General features: G+C 49.2%; 1 protein-coding gene across 13 annotated transcripts in view; it reads right to left on the bottom strand.

Annotated features, from left to right (window-relative positions):
* DAB2IP (DAB2 interacting protein) overlaps positions 1-19,847 on the bottom strand; it is a 167,308-nt gene that overhangs the window by 40,136 nt on the left and 107,325 nt on the right. Inside the window, exon 1 of one of the 13 annotated variants that reach the window (XM_071766004.1) lies at positions 5,260-6,484. The exons of 10 other annotated variants lie outside the window; for them this stretch is intronic. In XM_071766004.1, the coding sequence (XP_071622105.1) occupies positions 5,260-5,372 (113 nt within the window). In that variant the 5' untranslated portion in view covers positions 5,373-6,484. Of the gene's footprint in view, positions 1-3,487; positions 3,727-5,259; positions 6,485-19,847 lie in introns of those variants that run through there. 2 more of the 13 variants (XM_071766007.1, XM_071766006.1) reach the window with 2 other exon arrangements.

A 19,847-nucleotide genomic window follows, 5' to 3' on the forward strand; every position in this document is an offset into this window, starting at 1 on the left:
AACAGGGCTTTGCCTAGGCAGGAGGTTATTGGTCAGGTTTGTGCCCCAGCAGGACCCACTCCCATGATGTTTTTCACCCCTGGACAGCTGAGCGGATCTAACCCAGGTCAGAAGCAGAGATATTTTTCAGCTCCCTGTAAGGAGGGAGCACTGCAGGTCTCAAATCAGCCCTAAAAGGCCAAGCAGGTGCTTGTGGATCAAGAGCTAAGTGGGGAGATGCCATTAATTAGAGACTCTCATCTGCAATCTCAGCAGAAAGGATGAGAGCTCTCTCTGGCAGAGCAGGATGAGTGTTGCCTGCCCAGAGCCTCCCCTCACCCTATGGCACTTTACCCACAGCAGCCTGGCATGGTCCAGGGAGGTGACAAACACCCCTGAGTGCCAGGAGGGCTAAAACACCATCAGCATGTAAATGGAAGGAGCATGTGTCCTTTCATTTTAATACTGTGTGCTCAAGGAGGGAGCATTTCTCATGTCCTTTGGTTAATAATATGACATTTGCAGCAGGAGCCCAGTTTCTGGAAGATGTCTGCAAGTCCCTGTGGCAGCTACCACAGACTTCCCTTTGCCTCAACAGCACAAAGAAGGTCCTGCTAAAGGCCACAAGCTGCTTCCCTGACTCAGAGGTCAGTCTTCTTACTGCAAGGACCACTCAGTGTTATCCCTGTTTGGGTGAGCAGAACATAAACCCACCATGGGAGTGCCACCCTTGGAGCAAGAATGTCTGTATTGCATCAGGCCAGAACTGACCTGGAGGGCATTCTCCAAAGAAAATTTACTGGGCAAGGGCTGGCAAGTGCTAAAAAAAAACCCAAACAAAATCAACAAATCCACTTGCTGGTGAAGACATGCAGAAATATTAAGCACGCGATGTTCTGGCTGGACTTAGCCTGAAATGGGACATCAGGGAGTGGTGTTGGCTGTGCTGGTGTGTCCCAGGATCTTGGTTCCCTCCAGTTCCTCTCCAAGACTCACACCCTCAGCCAGCATCTCCTACCAGGGAGCCAGGCACATTTCCATCAGGACAGCCCAGAGGACAGGAGCAGGGAAATGGGCAGAAGGTGCATACTGTGGGGACCAAGATACCAGAGTCCCCATAAACCTGTGTTCTCCCTTGCCCATCCAACACCCTAACAGGCAAACTCACCTGGAACATCATTTGCTCACTGTGTGTCACACTTCTAAGGTGACAAGAGAGACTTTGTTCAAATTCATCTCTCTACCATCACTTTTCCAAATGCTGCCTGTGAAGCCACCTGATCTCTTGCTGTATTAACTTGCTGTGTACTCCAGGTCCTGTTCTGGCTGACATGAGCTGATCCAAGTTCAGATCCTACACTTCTGTTTTAATATGGTGGGAATGGCCAGCTGTCCAGAGACATCTCACAGCAGGAAAGCCTCTTTACAGAACATTCAGTTCTTTTTGCCATGGGCTTTGTTTTAATCCCTTTCTACTTGCCTCAAGTTCAGCTGAAATGAAGGAGAGGGAGTGGAATCTCTCTGTGCAAAGACCACATTAGTGCTAAAGAGAAATAACATTACTGCTACTGGCACTGACCTGGGGAGTCCTACAGAGAGGCCAGCCAGTCTCTGATTATTAAAGAAAGATTCATACATTCCTCCCCCCATGTCTCATGCTGCATCAATTTAATAAATAAATATGAAAGTGATGTTACGGGAACAACCAAGAACAGCACAAGAGCCCTTGGACACTTCCAGGAGATGACAATGTTGGGGTTTTTTTCCTGCAGGACAGGACACATGGATGAAGTCTCAGCATGCAGCACATCCTTTTCCATGATCTGCTAACCTCAACCTCCTCCACGCCAGCTGCTGATCTCTGCCCTGGCACTGCTGGGCCAAAGGGGAGGTGGATGCTCTGCAGTCTTTGGGGCTCTCTGGGCAGCAGCACACTGGGAAACACCACTCAGCACACTCAGGATGGGAACCTGGTGTCACAAGTTACCCTCCCTAACGCAACACCTTCACCGAGCAACACAAAGGACCTGTAATTAAACTTATTAATGCCTGCCCTTGTTTTCAGGCTGTCCTCAGTTTTAACCGGCAGCAGAATTAATTACATTCAAAAGGACTCTGTCAGCTCATACCAGACTATAAATGTTGTTTTTGCTAGAGCAGACCTGAAGGATGATTTTAACCCATGCCATTCTCCTGAGCTACTTAACAGAATGCCACTGAAAATCTTGTCGGTGACAGCCTGAAAGTCCAGCACAGTATAACCAGCAAGGACACTGCATTTGTAACAGGTAGGACGAGAGAAACTGCAAAAGCAAGCAAAATGCATCAAAAGCAAAAAGTGATCAGATACATTTCTAAGTTTCAATAATCAAAAATTTAAGATGGTACGGAAATGATTTCTCCCTCTTTCCCAAGCACAATGGCACCACCATCTCACTTTTAATAGAAACTGACACCTTCTATTTAAAAAATTACCTTTCCTTATCACGTCAGCCTAAACCAGCGTAAACGGCGCCATATCTGTAGACATCTGATGCAAACTGCAGTCACCAGAGACACACCACTCCAATGCCAGTTGAAACCATAGCACACCCCTGAGAACCAGCCATTCCCACAGCACCAGTCTCTGGACTGAGTGGGGATTGTAGAGCCCCAAAAAAACACCGGAGCCACAGGCAAATCCGGGATGAGCAGCTGCTTCAGGAGCGGAGACCAAGCCCCCTGGTCCCGGTCACTACCCGTGGCAGAAACCACCAAAACACGGGATGCTCCTGGCTGTGGCTGAGACTGAAAGGTTTCCACAGTGGGAGGAGGGTGGGGATAAAGGTTTTGATTTTCATCACTGAAATTCTGTTAAATGCCAGTCTGGAGGTGAAATTTGGACAAGAAAGGAAAAGCACGCCAGGATCTCTCCTCCAGAAAACCCAAGTCGCAAACCCCTGCTCCCACACTCCGGCCCTGGATCCGGAGCTCGGCCACGGGCGGCTGCCTGAGGCAGCGGCGATGTTTTCATAAATAATGATGAAAACAAATTCATTACACACTGAATAATGGACGAAACGCTGCTAAAAATAAACCACCCGAGCCGAGGGTTGGGCTGAGAACGAGCCGCAGGCTGGGATCCCCCAGCCAGAGGTGGCCAACACCCGCAGTGCCCTCCTGCCCACCCGGGCCCGCTCCGGGCCGACCCCCGCTCCCCGTCCCTGCCGGTGCCGGGAGCCTCTGGGCCCCGCCGCCCATCCCCGGCCCCTCCGCCCCATCCCTGTCCTCGTCCCGGCGGTGACAAGCGGCCTCTCCCGCAGCCGGCCCCGCCGAAGCAGCTCCGCTTGGCCGCCGGGCACTGAGCGGGGCCGTCCCCGGGCGGCGGCCGCAGTCGCGGGCGAACGCTGCAACTCGAGAGCGGAGTTCGCTTCGGAGGAGCAGGAACCCCCCGGCCATGCCCGGGGCTGCGGGTCGCGGACCTTCTCCAGCCCCCCCAAAAAGGCACCACCCGCACACCCGCGCTCACCCGCAGGGCCCGGCTCCTGCCCCTCTGCCGCTTCGCCGCCGCTCCGCTCAGGCCCTGCCATGCCGCGCTCCCGCCGGCCACGGGCGGGCCGCCCCCCGCCGCCCCTCGGCCCCGCCGCTCCGCTCCGCCCCGCCGAGGCCGCCGCCGCCGGGGCCGCCGGATTGGCTGAGCTGTAGCTGGGCAGAGCGCCCCGGGCCCGCCGCTCCCGCTCCGCGATCGCAGCCCCGGCAGCGGCCCGGACTGAGCTCCGGGCGGGCACCGCTCCCCTCGGCAGCCGGCGGGGCCCCGCCCTGCGCTGCCGCTGCTGCTGCTGCTGCTGCCGCTGCCCTCCGCCTCGCCCCGCCCCAGCCCGGCCGCTCACCCCTCGTCGGAGCCCGCCCGTCCCGGGTCCGCTGGCCGCTTTCATTTTGTTGTGCTAAACCCCAGCAAAATCCAATCCTCCAGCAGCCTTTATTTATTTATTTATTTATTTGGCAAAACCTGCACTAGGGCACTTCTTCCCCGGCCGGTTCCCTCCTGCGGGGCTGGGAGGCTGTACCGGAGGCTGACACCGCCGGGGCGGGCAGAGAGAGGCAGCAGCCCGCCCGGCCCGGCTGTCCTTGCCCTGGGGTGTACGCGCACATTCCTTTCCCATTTTGGAAAGCCGAGTCACTGACCTTTGCAACAGCGCAATCCACAGCAAGGAGCGTCTGCAGCAGCAGCCAGCCGCACCTGCCCGGGCCATGATCCGCACCCCGCACGCACGGAGCGATCCCGCATCGGGACCGAGCACCGGCCGGCACCCGGCGAGACTCGGGCTTGTTGCAATGCAGCCTCACAAAGCAGAGTGCCCAGAGCGACAGAGGAGTGCGAGAGATGGAGGCGAGAGAGTGGAGACCAGAGGGGAAGGTACACAGCACGGTCCGAGTGTCCTGACCGCCACCATCCTCACCCGGCCCACGAAGACACCTTCCCAGAGCCAGACTGCTGCTGTCATCGCGGCGTATTCAAATGCCTCCATTACTCATCAAGAACAAAGTAGGACTATCTAGTAAATGAAAAACCACCACATGGCACTGTCCTCTCTCTGTTATTTATGGCTGCTTCCTTTTCCACTTTACAAAGGCTACCGTCCATGTCTGCAGCAAATCATAAATCCTCCAGCTCATGCAAGGCTGCTCCGGATCAGGGAGGAGGCAGGCACCTGGGCTGCAGCAGCTGGTTAGCATTGGAGGGCAAAAGCAAAGGTAAATATCCCTGATTAAACAGAATGCTCAGGGTGCAAGGGGAAGGAAGCAGGTCTCTGAGGTAGCAGGCAAGAATCTCGCCCTCCAGTTGACTTGCAAGCCAGTTTCCTGGATGGACCATCCCTCCACAAACCAGCCAAAATTCATAAATTCTCTGCCCAGCTCTAACACTAACTCTCTTCCTCAGCCAGAGAGGTAGGCATGACCCTCTCTCACCTCCAAAGGAGACAGAAAAATGTGCAGCATTGACAGAATCATTGCTGGGTTTCAATAATAAGGTGCCATCATCATTCCCCTAAGGCCAGTAAGGTCCTTCTCTTCCTTCCAGAAGGGAAAAACAGTCCCCACTGTTCCTCAGGAACGATAGCATCAGCTCCCCAGCTATTCTGGGACAAGCAGCTTGTGCAGAATGCCCCAGTCAGTGCATTTCCCACCTTGCCTCTTTAGCAGAGCACATGAACACCCCCTCCCCTTGAAGACTGCAAACAGAGCTCTGGATTTAGCATTTTTTTGCCTCCCCCCACCAGTGGATGGAAGTTTTCTCACCCTTTGTTGGCAGATGCCACGCAGAGAGACAAGCTTGCTGTCCTTGATCTGCTTTTCAGGGCTTCTATAAAGTAGGGCACCAGCATCAACCCAGAGTCAGGTTTTTGATACATTGCTGGAGTAGCCAAAAATAATAACAGGCAGCTTCAGTCAATCTTTGCCTCGTCAGATCTGCAGCAGCAGCAGCACAGGGGTCCTTTGTGCAGCAGAGCAAAAATACGGCGCGTGCCAGACTGCAATCCCGGTCAGAAATCCACAGCCATTCCCAGCTGGGAACCAGGCTCACCAGCAGCTCCCGAGCACTTGGGTCCTCACCGGGCAGCTCCTGCCTTGTGGGGTCCTTTTTCCCACAGCCATCAGTGCTCTGCTCTCCGTATTTCCTTTAGCACCTTATCTCCCTCGCTGCGGAGAAATGCTAAGGTCAGGTTACAGTTTTACCAACCCGTTTATCTTTCTGGCAAGGCAGGAAAATGCAGAACCTGAACTTTGGAACGAGCCTTTGCACTTGCAGCGGGTGGGGACCGGAGCAGACTGAAAGCAGCAGGAGAAGAGAGAATCCAGGTTCTCTCCACAGCCCAGAACTGGAATATTTTCCGTTGCACGTTCAGACACATTATTAGGACAATCTGGAAGGAAGTACCAAACCCAACAAGCATGTGCTTTTGGCCGGCGTTCCAGCAGGAAGCCAGATGTGCTGGGAACTGCTGCAGCTCCAGCTGACGTAAGGACCCAGCGCAGCTCCACTGCCGCTACCAGATGACAAGGAAGACGACCAGCAAACCCCAGCAAAAGAGCTCTGTTTGCTGGGAACCACCCAGTTGAATTCCCCCTGTCCCAAACCTATAATTCCAGGTGGCCAGTCTGTGCAGGGCTGGCACACAAGTGAGGCATCAGGAGATGAAGCAACATGTGAACCTGGAGCCCCAGGTGCCTCTGTGGCACTGTCCTGCTGCACATTCATTCTTCATCTTCTCACTTCCACGAGTGACAAATGTGTTTCCTGAAGGTAACCTGCTGCCACGTCCCTGCCCATCCATCACGCTGGACTTGGGGTGGTATCTAAAACACACAGATTTCTTGGGGCTACAGGTCTACAATGCACAGGTCATTCACCACCCCCCACACCTTCCCGTGGCTTCTGGACTGAAAATCCTTGTGTTGCTCAGGAGCTCCAAAAGCTCAAACTGCAGACTAGGGCCAGGGGGACTTTTTCCCCCTCCCCAGGGAGTACCAGGCAGTGCAAAAAACACACCTCACTGACTCAGTGTTTAAATACTGCTTCAGTAACTATTACTACCACCACCAAGAAGTCTGTACTTCAAAGTCTCAGCTAATTTTATTCCAAGCCAGGGTTTAACCCAGCTTCCTAAACCAAGCTTGTACCTCATTCCTCAGCTGCACAAGGAGGTGTTTCCCTGCAGAGTGTTGTTCTCCCCACAGGTGGCTCTGTTCAGAGGGTGAGATGCAAGTGTACAACATGGTCAGAGCTATTATTGTCATTGCCAATGCCAGGAACCTCCCTGGGGCACCGTTTGTGCCCTCTTCCCCTCCCTCATGTCTGCACTTACAGGATCCCAGCAGTCATCCACACAGTTCCCTAAGAAATAGCATTTGTGAAGGGAAACCCACTGGGCTTCAGAGGTGCAGGTAAAATAACTCTAATAACCCATTGAAATAGCAAGTTTTCCATTTCATATTCTATTATTATTCATATTCCTGTTTTCTTGGATCACTTTTTCTCCCATGGTCCCAGCCAGGTCTGGCTCACTCAGTTTCCTCTGCTGGATAGGGGAGGATGGTCAGACAGGGCTTTGCCTCCAGCCCTCTGGGCAGTGACCTTTCCCAACTCCTGCTGTATTTACCTTTTGGAGCTATTAAACCCAGGTATCTCACACTTCTTACTGAGTATGAAGCCAGTGCTCTATGGCCACACCGTCTGGCGAGGGGAAAAAACAAATCCCCCAATAACCTTGAAGCACAAGGTCCTGTGATTACACAGATTTACCCAAATTCACAGTTAAAATAAAAACACCTGTCATCACTGCCCTAAAAAGCACTTATTTTCAAACAATTACGTTCAAACAATTCCATACCTCAGCATAATTAAGTTAAAAGATGTGTCCCTGCACAACTGGCTGGCTCTTACTGGCTTGCTCCTTAAGCACGGGGTTGGGCATAGCCTTGGGTCTGGGGCTCTTCCAAAGAAACTCTTCAACAATGTACTGCAACCTATGGCACTGATGGTCCAGATTTCACTGCAGATACCATTAAATCAGCTCTCAGGACTCCCAATGTTCCTCCAGCAAACTGCATATTCAGGCTGTAGCTCAGCGACAGCTGAACAGCCGTAACCTTGACTGTGCTGGAGTTTGTTTATTTTGTCCTTCAGTTCCCTTTCAGCAAGAAAGGTAATCTGAACCTGAAGGGCACAGAAATTACCCAGACTAGAGGAACAATGGCCAGATTAAAGTAAGAGATTAGTAAAAGGTTTCTTCACCTGCTTTATTTATGTTGACAAAAGCTGAGCTGCAGCAAGGTTGCAGAATTGACACCCACCACTTCTGAAAACTCAGGCACCGTATCAAATGGTATTTACACTGAAAGAATATTTAACCTCTGACTAATGCTGCCTTTTACTCCGTATTTCATAGCAGCTAGACAGTGGATCTGCATCAGCCAATTTCTCTTTCTGCTTGTAATTAGCTTCACTTTTCTGCTCTCCTGAGCAAGCATTAGACTTCCCTCTAGGAATGTAATCCCACCTGCAGGAAACCTGTCTTTACTGAGATGCCACTCATCTTTCCTGGAGGTTTTATTTAAAACGTAACATTGTTATTAGCAGCAGATTTTTATAAACCTTTTTGTGAGGTCCCATTCCTGCAAACACTCAATATCATTTTGCACTATTAGTCCCGCTTCAGAGACACCACTTAACATTCAGCAGCAATTTGAGCCAAGAAGCATTTGCAGGAGTCAAGGTTTGAATTTCAAATCCAAACTACGCAGGGGTACCAATGGCTTATGACTTTGAGCCTGACAAACACAAATGCATGTTTGAGCATCTAAACTACATTTTATTTTGATGTGTCCTTCTGTCTAACAATATTGACATACAGAATAGCCTCAGTGTAATAGGCAGTATCTGACTTCAGAGACTGAATCATGTTCTTAAACAAAATGATGCTCTTAAAAACCAACATCCAGTCCAGGAGAAATTTATAATCAGAATAAAGTTAGGAATATGTTCTTTTGCTGCTGCTGAACTCTTGCTTGGAGAAAAAGAAGAAAAAAAAACAACAAAAAAACCAAAAATGAAAAGAGAAAAAAGAAAAGCTCAAAGTATTTTAAAGTTTGTTTTGGCTGTTTGCATTTAATCCAGAGATAGAACCAGGATATAAAGCTAATTTTTTCCAACTGCTGTCTGCCTTCTATCCAGATAGATTTTAGTGGCTTTTAGGGATATAAAGCACATCCTTCTCATGGGAACCTTCTTTTCAGATGGAATGAGAGATTCACACTGGTGAAGCTGGTGATTTTTCTATGCCTTTCAGCACTGTAGCTGTAGGCAATCCATCCCAGGGAGCTCACACACCATCCCCTGCTCTCCTCTGCCTCTGGCATGTTCTGGGAGACAGAAGCCCTTGGAAGACATGGAATATTTTTGCACATAACATCTGAGCATATGCTGACAAGGTAAAGGGAAATCAGAAAGCACTAAGGAACACTGAAGGCAGCCCCACAGTGCTGCAGTGGGTGCATGCTCCCAGCCCACGGGCACCATGCCTGGAGGTGGCTACGAGTCCCCTCCTCCTGGCAACCTGGGGCTCTCCACCCTGGGGTGCTCTCCATAACACTCTACCAACAGGGAGCAGCAATACTGACACAGGAAGCACAGCACCTCCACAGCCAGCCACATCCATACTTAACCCATCCCTAAATCCCTAGGTCACAAGGTGTGTCTGGCTGCAGAACCTGTCCAGTCATTCCTGAGAGAATGGGACCTGGAAAGCTTGCAAATCCTGCAGCCTCCATTTACCCCCCCGACAGACAAGCAAGAAAAGAAGTATTTTTAAAGATCACCTCATTGCTTTTTCCTGCTCTCTCTGTATCTCTTTCCTGACTCACACCAAAGCCCCATCTCTAGGGATGCCCCATCACTTGCTCCCTGAGCACCTTGTGGGCCAGCTCTGCACCCAGCCTGGGTCAGCCCCAGCAACCCCACTGAGACCCCAACCCCCCCAGCCAGGCTGGCTCTGACCATTCCAGACTCCCTGACCAGAAATTAAACTTTGCAATACTGGCATGCACTGCATCAGCTCTCCAGCTCAATTTTTAAAGTGCAAGCCTCATCACTGCATAGTTCATGCAACACCAGGGGCAGCTACTTCCAGAGCTCATGTAAAAATCATTATTATTAAAACTTACAAACTGTGAAAAACTCTTTAAAAAAGTCCAAATCCTGGCACTGCCCTAAATTAGATTACAGTGGCAGCCTGCTCAGGGTACAAGGATAAGCAGAGAGCCAAGTTTGCATGCAGTCCTTATCCACAACCCACACCTGCTGCTCTCTCCTGAAAGTTTAACTAATGAACACAGAGAACAGCCCAGAGGGTTTAAGATATGGAAAAGGTCAGAGTGGAATTCAGGAGGGAAGAACAGATTGGATGGGGTTCATAAACGACAGCCCCATATTAAATGTAAAATTAATATTTTTCAATAAATTTGGGCAGGTGAGCTTTCCTCCAACTCAGACAATGCAGCTCTCCCTGGACAGAGATGGCTGGAGGGAGGAGGAAGGCACATGCACTTGGAATGAATGCTAATACCCCCCCAAAACTAATCTCTGAAAATTACTTCAGTGTAATAGAAACTATTTAATATAAATCTCTGTATAGCAAGGGACAATAAAGTGTCATAGTGATACTCAGAGTAAGTACAGCCTAAAAAATAGGCTTTGTTTTTTTTACACAGGACTGGTGCGGTGACTCTGCCATTTTGTGCCTCAGTTTCCCTGCTGTGGACACAGGCTGTCTCACCAGGGACTCTGGGAGAGCTGCTGGGGGCTGTTAAGGACTGAGGGTAGGACGTGGCTTCTTGAAGATTAAAACACAGCCTATTTGACTTGAGAGGCATGGTTTGTGCTTTCCAAACATAGCCAGGGTGGCACCCTCTGCGGAAGGGAGGGAAAGGCTCTTATCAAAGCTACGGTGTTTGACCTGGAATGTGTTTATGGATGTGTGTTTATCCAGAGTGTGCCTTCTGATACCTGCAGTACAAAGTGGACCACAGTGGTAACAAGCTTTGCAAATTTAAATCAGACCTCAGAAGTACCAAGTTTCTCAACCTGGCTGAATAACATAATTAAAAGCAGATGATGAGCAGCATTTCAGCTTCTCTGCTGAGCTCCAGGAGCTGCAGACCCCCAGCCTCCCCCCTTTGCTCCCTCCCAGCCCTGCCAGAGCTGCTGCCAAACTGTTCAGGGTTGTGGGGCTCCTGCCTGGCTGAAGGGCAGTGCCTTGTGCCTGTACCCAGAAACAATTTCCTTTTGTAACCAAGTTATTTTAAATCAATCTAGTTAGACAGATGCAAAGCACTGACACAGATGCACTGGTTTGATCCTTGCCTGAACAGGATTAACTGGCCTCAGATCTTAACCAAATTAAACTTCAGCTCATCTTCATTGCAAAAATGGCAGTATTTTACATCGATAGTTGAGTTGGGTGGGATTTTTTTCAGGGACAGAATCTGGGAGGATTTTCCCCTGCAGTCAGTATTGGGGGTCACCACACAGCTCCCTGCAACCTGGCCTGGCCACAAAACCTCCTTTGAGGCAGCGGTGTGCCTGTTTCATCTGCAATTTTACTCCATTCTCGGTGGGTAAACCTACATCTTAAGCCATCTCCTATACTGAGAGAGAAGAGTTAAAAACATTGAGATGCACTATAGTAAGAGCTAAGTTGATGTAACTGGATTGAGTTAAAATGAACACAGTTGCATGGACACATCTTTTCCTGCAGATCTAACCTGGGTTCTACTCCTTACCCACTGCCCTGACTCTTGCCTTTTCCACTCCCTGTCACTGGCTTGCTTTGTGGCTTCACAGCTCTGAAGGGTTATATCTGCATAGCAGAAGACAAAAATTCTTATTTTGCTTTCTTCTGAGTATATTCAAAATGCTTTGATCTGGAAAGTTAGGGTTTAGAGTTCCTTCTTGCATTTAATTTCTTAAAACCCTGATTTCCACAAATATTTTTTCTTTCTCTCCTGGAATATAAAACCATCCTTCAAGAGGGAAGAGCCAGGAACCCTCTCTGCCCTGCTCCCTGTCCTCTGAACTGCCTCTCTGCCAGTGCCACTAAACCAGTTTTTCTCATCCAGACAGATGCTAAGCTCAGATCAAATCCCGGGGAAGACACGGGGGCAGCACATGTTCTCATTAACAAAATTGCAATCTGCTCCTCAGCTGATGAGGCTGCCCTGGATTTACACCACCACAGCTAAAACCAGAGCTCTCTTTGGAGGGGTGTCTGTCTGTGGGTGTATGGTAGCTCTGGGAAGGGCTCTGTGCCTTCTCTGGTGAGAAAAGAGATGAAGCAAAGAGAAGGGGCAGAGTATGAGGGGCCACAGAGTCCCCCCCATAGCTGGGGTGAGATCTTTGGCACCTGGGGAGGCTCCACCTGCTCAGGTGCTGGACTCCATCAGCTGCCTGCTAGCAGGGTGATTTACTCTGGCTAACACAGCTGTAAATCAATAAATCAGGACCTGCTCCACTTGGGGAGGCAGCTGGCAGATTTGTAGGCTTTGTAAGTGACTATAAAGATGAGCTCACCTGCCCCTGCAGGGCCTGGGGGCTGGGGACCTGAGCTGCCCACAGCAGAGGTTGCTGATGATGTTCCAGCATCCATCCTGGTGTGTGTGCCAGCACTGCCCATGGGACATGACACACATCCAGCAGATCCCAGGGAGCTTCTCCAGAGCTGCCAACTACGGACTGAACAGTGCCAGGGTAGAGTTAAGCCTTAGCAGGAACGGTCTGAAGCACCAGGCTGAACTCTGGGGGTCCAGCTCTGCGAATTCCTTCCCAACATCCCCTCCCTCTGCCCTGCTCCCAGCCCCCTCTCCCCATTCCCTTCACCTCTTTTCCTACCCAAGACTCAATCAGACTGGAACACAGGCTGAGGGCTTGAGAGAAACCAAGCAATAAGAAACCCAGGGCTGCCCAAGAAGAAGGTGGATCCTGCAGCATCCCCGGGGTGGGGAAGGGGACAGAGGCCACCAGAGATCAGGTTCCCACTGGGCACTGGAGTCTGTGCTGACCCCTGGGATGCAGTGGCCACCACCAGAGAGGAGGAATGGCCATGGTGAGGCCAGCAGGCAGGGCCTGGGCACCTCCCATCCCAATGCAGATGAGTGAGACTCACCTGGGCAGGAGCAAGCCAGGGCTGTGCCAGTTCCTCTCCCTCTCAGCCTGGCAAGTGAGAGGCTGGATGCCCTTATATACCAGTTCAGTGGATCAAAACTGAAAGCAATAACTCAGTTCCCAAATGAATGACAACCCTGTCAATGCTGTGAAAAGGCAAAGTCCAGCCTGGCCCAGCCAGTCCCAGCTGCTTCCCACCAGCCATCCCAAACAGGGGCTTTGAGCCACAGAAGTCATCAAAAAACCCTAAAACACATGGTGTGTGACCCTAGGTTGTACTGTCTCTCCTTCCCAGGACAGGACTGACCCCCAGCCACCTCCAGATGTTTTTGGTAGAGAGCTGGAGGCAGAGCAGGACTCCCCCAGGGGACACACAGGCACAGCCAAAGGTTGGTGATTCAGCTGAAGGTCCCAAACCAGTTCAGCTGAGCTCTGGTCACAGGGGCTGTGCCACCTCCCTGGCCATCACCCCTGAATGGTGTCCCCTGCCCAGGCTGCCAGCCAAGGTGGCAGAGGCCATGTGGGGGCTGCAAGGAGGGGATGTCCTTGGGTGGCTTCATACAGTGTCACTTCTGTGCTCCTCAAAAGCAGAAGCTGATCACCTCAGTCCATACTGGTCTCAAACTCTCAGATGGAAAGTTCCATTTCCTATTCTCAGTGTCCTACCATTCCTCCTCTCTGCCTGAGCTGTTTGTAGCTCCCTGACTTCATTATCTTACAGACCAGCAGGTCTGTAAGGACCAGCACAGTTGCTGGTAGCTTCTGAAACCCAGACACATCCAGAGGGGCACTGGGGAATGGTCTGGCTGGAGATGGTCACATTTTGCCTGGCTTTCTCCAGACCCTGGCTGGCAGGATGGGTGCATGCCTGGGCCTTGGGGCTGCCTTCCCATTGGGAGCTCCTCAGCTTGTCCAGGGAAATGACACAGAGCAACCCTGGCTGCTGCTGAGTAACCCAGCACCTTCTGTGACTCAGTCACTCCATAATCTCTGGTGATATCTCATTTATAGAGCACAAGGATGAGAACTCACATTGCTGGGCTCACTGGGCACCAAAGGGCTGGGCCAGGGCCAGTCTCAGGAAGACTCCTGAGACATTGAAACTATTACCAAGTGAGGAAAATACGTCACAATTTTTTTTCATTCCTTCTTTGGGCACTTGGGAAATGCAGGGCTGATGAGGCTCTGGTTGGATGTTTATGGGGGTAATGCAGGGGTAACACAAACCAACCTTCCCCTGATGGCCAGGGATGGGTTCACTGCTCTGTGCTCTCCAACCTGCACACTCCCAGCAAAACCAGTGGCACCAGCAGCTGCACCAGGAGGCAGACAACCTGGGAAAAGCTGTCAAGCACCTTCTCTGAAGTGCCCGCAATGCACACGTCTATGGTTACAAATAATGGGACAATAATGATTGTAAATTATATGATAATGATTTGATATAAATGGTAATGATAAAAAAAGTTGGGTTTGTTTGTTTAAGGGTTTGGTCAGTTTAGTTTGTTGGTTTTTTTTATAAAGAGATTAGAGGTGGTGGGTGGCAGTACCCCAGTCCCTGGGCAGCAGGCAGTGGTAGTTGGGGTGTCCAGGGCTCCCCAGCACTGGTCACAAGCACAGGGTTACACCTGAGCTCTCCAGGGTGAAAAAGGACTCAGCCTGGTAAGCAGTCCAGTCCCTCAGACAGAGCACATTCTCCTAAGCACACACATTCCAGCCAGTATTGAATCAATGACACTTTATAGAAAAGCTGCTTAGACAGATGAATCTTTTTACTCCCCTTCTGGTTTTGTTTTAATAACGACCACTGTAATTGTCTTGACAAAAGGCAAACAGAGCTAGAAGGAAGCTGGGGGAGGAACCCAAGAGTGTGTTGCAGTGCTTGGCTGTGCCATAATGTCCAACAGTGCCTGACCCAGGTTGTCTCCTGCTCAGACAGAAAGCACTAAGGATGCAGCAAAGGACTGAATGCTATTGTTTGGAAGAAGGTAATAAAAAAACCCCTGCATCAGGTTGATGTGTAATTTTCTGAGTACAGTCTTGCCTACCTTTGACAGGAGGCTTCCCTTACACTGTACTTTACATTCTTTATTAGCTTGTACACAAAACAAAAGTGCTTTTAAATGCCTCTGCCTGTAGGAGTGTGAAAACAGCTCCTTCGTAAATCCAGTAAGATCCCAAGTGGAGCCAGAAAGCCACTTGAGTTGTGCCCCACAAAGACTTCCATGGATTAAATTAATAAGTCTCTCTGAGGATTGGGAACTGAGCCACATGCAGCATTTCTAACTCCATGGCCCTTTTATCTGAGTTGTTTTTTCCTCTATCTTTGTCTCACTCCATGACAGTTTTGAGATTTTTGGCATCATAACTGCTGCCTGGCTTGTCAAGCTCAACATCAACAGAGACTTTATATGTACGTGAGAAATGAGAATAGAAACAAAAATAGCTATTAACTCTTCTTTTAGAACACTAAACAACAAAATGGCTGCGTTCCAGTAAAGGAAGAGGTCTGGACCATTTCTGATCAGCATCTGTCTCTCAGTGTCCAGTACTGGGGCCTTCAGCAGAGTTCCCATTCAGGGCTGGGAGGGCTTTCCTCTTCCACACAATTCTTTTACCCCAGTGATGCTCTGCTGGAGCCATGCCCACCTTAGCAGGCACCATGGTGCAATGGAAGCAGATTTGAAGGAGGAGGAGGTGGTGCTGAGGACTGATGCCCTGTCTGGCAGGAGCAAGGTCGTGCTGCACGATGTGCTCCTGGAGCACCTCAATGGGTTCAGCTCCTCCTGATGCCTCCAGGTGCTGAGCCTGGTGGAGATCCAAGTGGGGACAAGGGGGAAAGTCACCTGAGAAGCACATGTCTGGTCACCCTGAGACTCTGCTGCAGACCCTCTCTGAGACCTCAGCCTTCCAAGCACCAGTGGAAGCCCCATCCTTCCCTTGGCAGTCCCAGCCTGGAGAGCTGTGTGGAGACACTAATGCTTCCAACACAGCAACACTGCCTTGCTCTAAATCAGATCCAGACAAACTGTTTCTCAGAGACCATCCCAGCTTGCTGCTAACACTAAAGCAAGTTTGGAAACACTGGGAACACTGGACTCTGTTAAAAGAGGCAATCCATGCCAAGGCTGAGAGAAGAAGAATGTGACCTAGCGGGACTGTCTTGGCTTGTAAATGCTCAGGGACAAAGCTTGCTCTTTCTCCCTGGCTTTTCACTACTGCCAAGCAGTGCCTCACATCCCTTATTCTGGCAAGTGTCTCAGGCAAAATGCACAAGGACTTATCTTCAAGCTAGTGAATTTTAGAGAAGAAAATGGGTGACAAGCCAGAGTTCAGCAAGGCGCCCAAGCAAAATCCTGCAGAGATGCACAGCCCAGAATAGAGCAAAGCACAGCAAAACTACCACTGTGCTACATGACTCCCAGGCCCATTGCTGCAGAATGTTGTAATACTTGTGGCCACACTTTGAAGAAATTTTAATTAGAAAGAGGAATAATAGGCACGGAAGAAAAAAACTTGTCCAGTTTTTCTCCAGAAAACAGAAACTCAACCACTGCAAGATATTTCCCCCACAATTTGAAATGAGCCTACTAACATCAGAAATGTTCAGTGCCCATTGTAAGGATTCTAAAAACCTCCAGCTACTTTGGCAATTATTATAAAATACTTTCATGCAGTTTTAAAAGTCATTAGTAAGATAAAATGAAAAAAAGATGCAGCGCTTTTAAAAAGTATGTGAAACATTTGCTTTATCATCCAGCCACTTTATTTTAATGAGGTTTGTTTTACTTCTGGTATTTGCATTGTCAGACAGTGCAATTCTCTGAGTGTTTTTGTGTGAGATAAATGATGAGAGGGCTGTGGGAAGATGCTGGGAGACTCCAGCCAGGCAGAGCACAGTGGTCAATGCCACTCGTGTCTGTAACACTGTGGGCAAGCAAAACCTCTGCCCTCAGCACACAAAAGCTTTGGGTCCTGCAGATCAGGCACGTTTGGAAAGAGCCACATGCTGATCCTACAAGTGAGAACATAACTACAGGATTTTGATTTATGGTTCTATCAAATATGCAGCAATCATTCCCCAGCATCAGAGTAATAAACATCACTGCTCCATCTGATCTGGAATCAGCACGCATCCTTCTCACATTCACAGAGACAGACAAAATGCTAAATTATTTATGCTTTGCATAGGAACAAATATAGAGAAATAAGTTAATTTGGTACAATGCAGCAGAGCAGATTCGGGGCATATTATTGTACATCCTTCAATCAAAACATACTCTCTCATTACTCCAAACAATTGTTTCTCCTCCAAAAAGTGGGTTGAAGAATTCTAATCAAGGGATCAGCAGAATAATTTCTGACAAGGTTTTTAAAAAAATCTGACTACATTTGTAAAACCACCACCCCTCCCTGCAAATCCTTGAGCATTTTCAGGGATACAGCAGCAGTGCTGCACAGAGCACATCAACAGCAGATATCAAATTGGGCAAGTAGTGGTTGAATGACTTTCCAGGACATGAGCAGATTCAATTGGTTGGTAGGAACAAAAATATTCCCAAATGTAGTCAACTAAACTCCTTCCAAAACAAAACTTTTCTATTGTGGCCACTAAATACCAAAGCAGCAGAAGAAAAAAAAAAGGAAATAAAGCCTTTCTGCCTCATATTCACACTTCTTATCACTAATCATCCCATGACAGCCTTTTCAAAGCCAGGGCCTCCCCATCTCAGCAGAGTGATTTCATGCTGTGTTCCTTACTGAGAGGAAATAACCCTGCAAATGTCACTCAGAAGTCACAAAGTTGTCACAGGACTATAAAATGCCACGGCCACAGCACAGCTGTCCCCTCCTGTGCATGGGCAAGAAGAGCCAGACCCCTGTTGGGCTGTTGGCTCACCCAGGGCAGTAACACCCCCAAAATTTTCAGTCTGGTGTTTTTCCTGTAGCTGCACAGGTTTCTTTATGTTTTATTAAACATTTCCCTGCCCATATAGCAGCAGGCAGTAAAAACCAGCACATTAATGAAGTTGTATTCTCATTATTAGAGCTATCAGCCAAGGGAGGCAGTGAGGTGCTGGGGCTGCTGTGCCAGCACACTGGGAGCTGCAGAACCAGGAGGTCCCCTCCTTATTCCCTGATGCCTGAAGCAGAGGAAAAGTTCTCTGAACTGGGTTCTGGGTGGCAGTGCTGTGCCTCAGCCCTGATATGTTTGTATTTTAAACCTTCCAGAGAGCTCAGACATTAAATGCAAGATACCACACAGCTGCACAGAAACCTTCCTGCTTTCCAGAAGAGTGCAGAGTCACTCTTACACCTTCCAGGCTGCCCTCAGACCTATGGCCAGTGTTAGCCAAGTGTTTGTCATGTCCCACAGACACTGCAAGCTTGGCAGGAATGAAAATCCACAGGGAAAGTGGTACAATTGCAGGAGGAATGACAAGAATTCTGGGACAGGAATGCCTTGGGAGACTGATTTTTCAGCAGCCCCGTCCAGTCCTCTGCTTCCCACACGTGGGTGCGTGCAATGGGGAAGGGGATGAGATGAGATGAGATGAGATGAGAAAAAGAAGATGAGAGCTGCACTTCAAATTCTCAACAGTTTCTTAGCTTAAATCCTTCATTCTGAGCATAAGTACTAAATCAGGCTCAAGGAAGGAAAAACTTAATTAAGCAGAGGTAGCTAAGTTCAAAGTGTGCCTGGGGTCAGCTTTATTACTGTCCTTCACTTTGGAGGGACAGGGTTTATGGATAATCCCTGCAGAATGACAGCTATGTGGTGCCCAGTCATTTCTGGCAGTAACTAAATCTGAAGGTCTCCTGTCTTTCCACTCATCTTTTTAAAGCCTAATACTGTCACTGAAATATAACTGAGGGCCATACCTAGCACAAGGGTTTAATGACATGCTCTGGTGACACCAGGTACCAGCCCCATGTCCCCTCACTAAGGCTTCTGAACAAGTGGTTTACACCAATCCCAGTGAAACAGAATTTCTGGAGATGAGCAAAGGCTGTGGGGAACCCTGCTGAGCTTGCCAGCAAGAAAGAAAATGGAGGAGAAAACCTCAGTGATGTTAAGGTGGAGAAAATATGTTTATGAAGGATATTCTAAACCGTAGCCATCAGTACCAGAACAGGTCTGGATCTGCTGAACAAAAAGGTCCCTCCTGGTTCTATAGAAAATGGCCTGGCTGGGTAATGATTTCCTAGGAAAGTCTCTTTGGTGTGTATGGAGATGTATAGCCAGTTCTTGAATATCCTTCCTGGAAGTTCTGATGAAGAAGGACAAGTTGAGGCAGAGGTACCCAGCATAACAGCTGCTCCCAGCTACCACAGCAGCCCTGCTTGAGGAGCACCAGTGAGGACAACCCAAGAGGATGTGGTCTCCTATAGCCTGGGGCTCAGTTCCCTCCTGTCTGTCCCACAGAGTACACAGAACACACGTAGAGGACAGAAAGAGCCACGTTCCTGTCAGCCCCACAGCTGCCTGCCCACCACCACCTAACCCCAGGATGCAGAGCAGCTGGAGGTGGCTCCTCCCAGAGCCCTGGGGTGGGATCCCTGCCAGAGCCCCACTGCCAGCATCTTCCAAGGAAACACTTGTTGGACCTGGGACAGGGAGTTCTACCCCATGCCTAAATAGTAAAGCCAGCATCTCGTTTCCTCAGCTCCACACGAAGTATCTCATTTCAATTTAATTTCACAGTTGTAATGGATTTTTCAAAAATATTCAAGAACATATTTACTTTCCAACATCTTATTTCCTTTCACATTTGAAAAAACTTTCTATCTAATCCCCCAAGTCATCCTACAGTCTGAATAATTTCAGGTTTTTAATCAATAGCTGTCAGACTTGTCAAATTACTTTAGGGACCACAAAGCAATTTTTAAACATTCATAAACCCTCGTAGAACAGTTAAGTGCACTGAATTTTAAAAGAAAGAGGAACTGAATAACACTGATCAAATAGGATTATATTCTGGCAAATTATAAATTAGTTTTTTATGAATCATCTCACAGCTACTTAACCAGTGTCAGGCCTCTGCTGCTGTAGGAGTGAGCAGTGACTGTTCACCTCTACAGAAAGAACCCTTTTCTCCTCTGCTTCCAATCCTCCTAAGCTGGAGCAGGGTGCAACTATTTTTTTCATTGCTGTCCTTTTTAAAAGTAA

This window comes from Heliangelus exortis, chromosome 22 (genome assembly GCF_036169615.1).
Source record: "Heliangelus exortis chromosome 22, bHelExo1.hap1, whole genome shotgun sequence".
NCBI lineage: Eukaryota > Metazoa > Chordata > Aves > Apodiformes > Trochilidae > Heliangelus > Heliangelus exortis.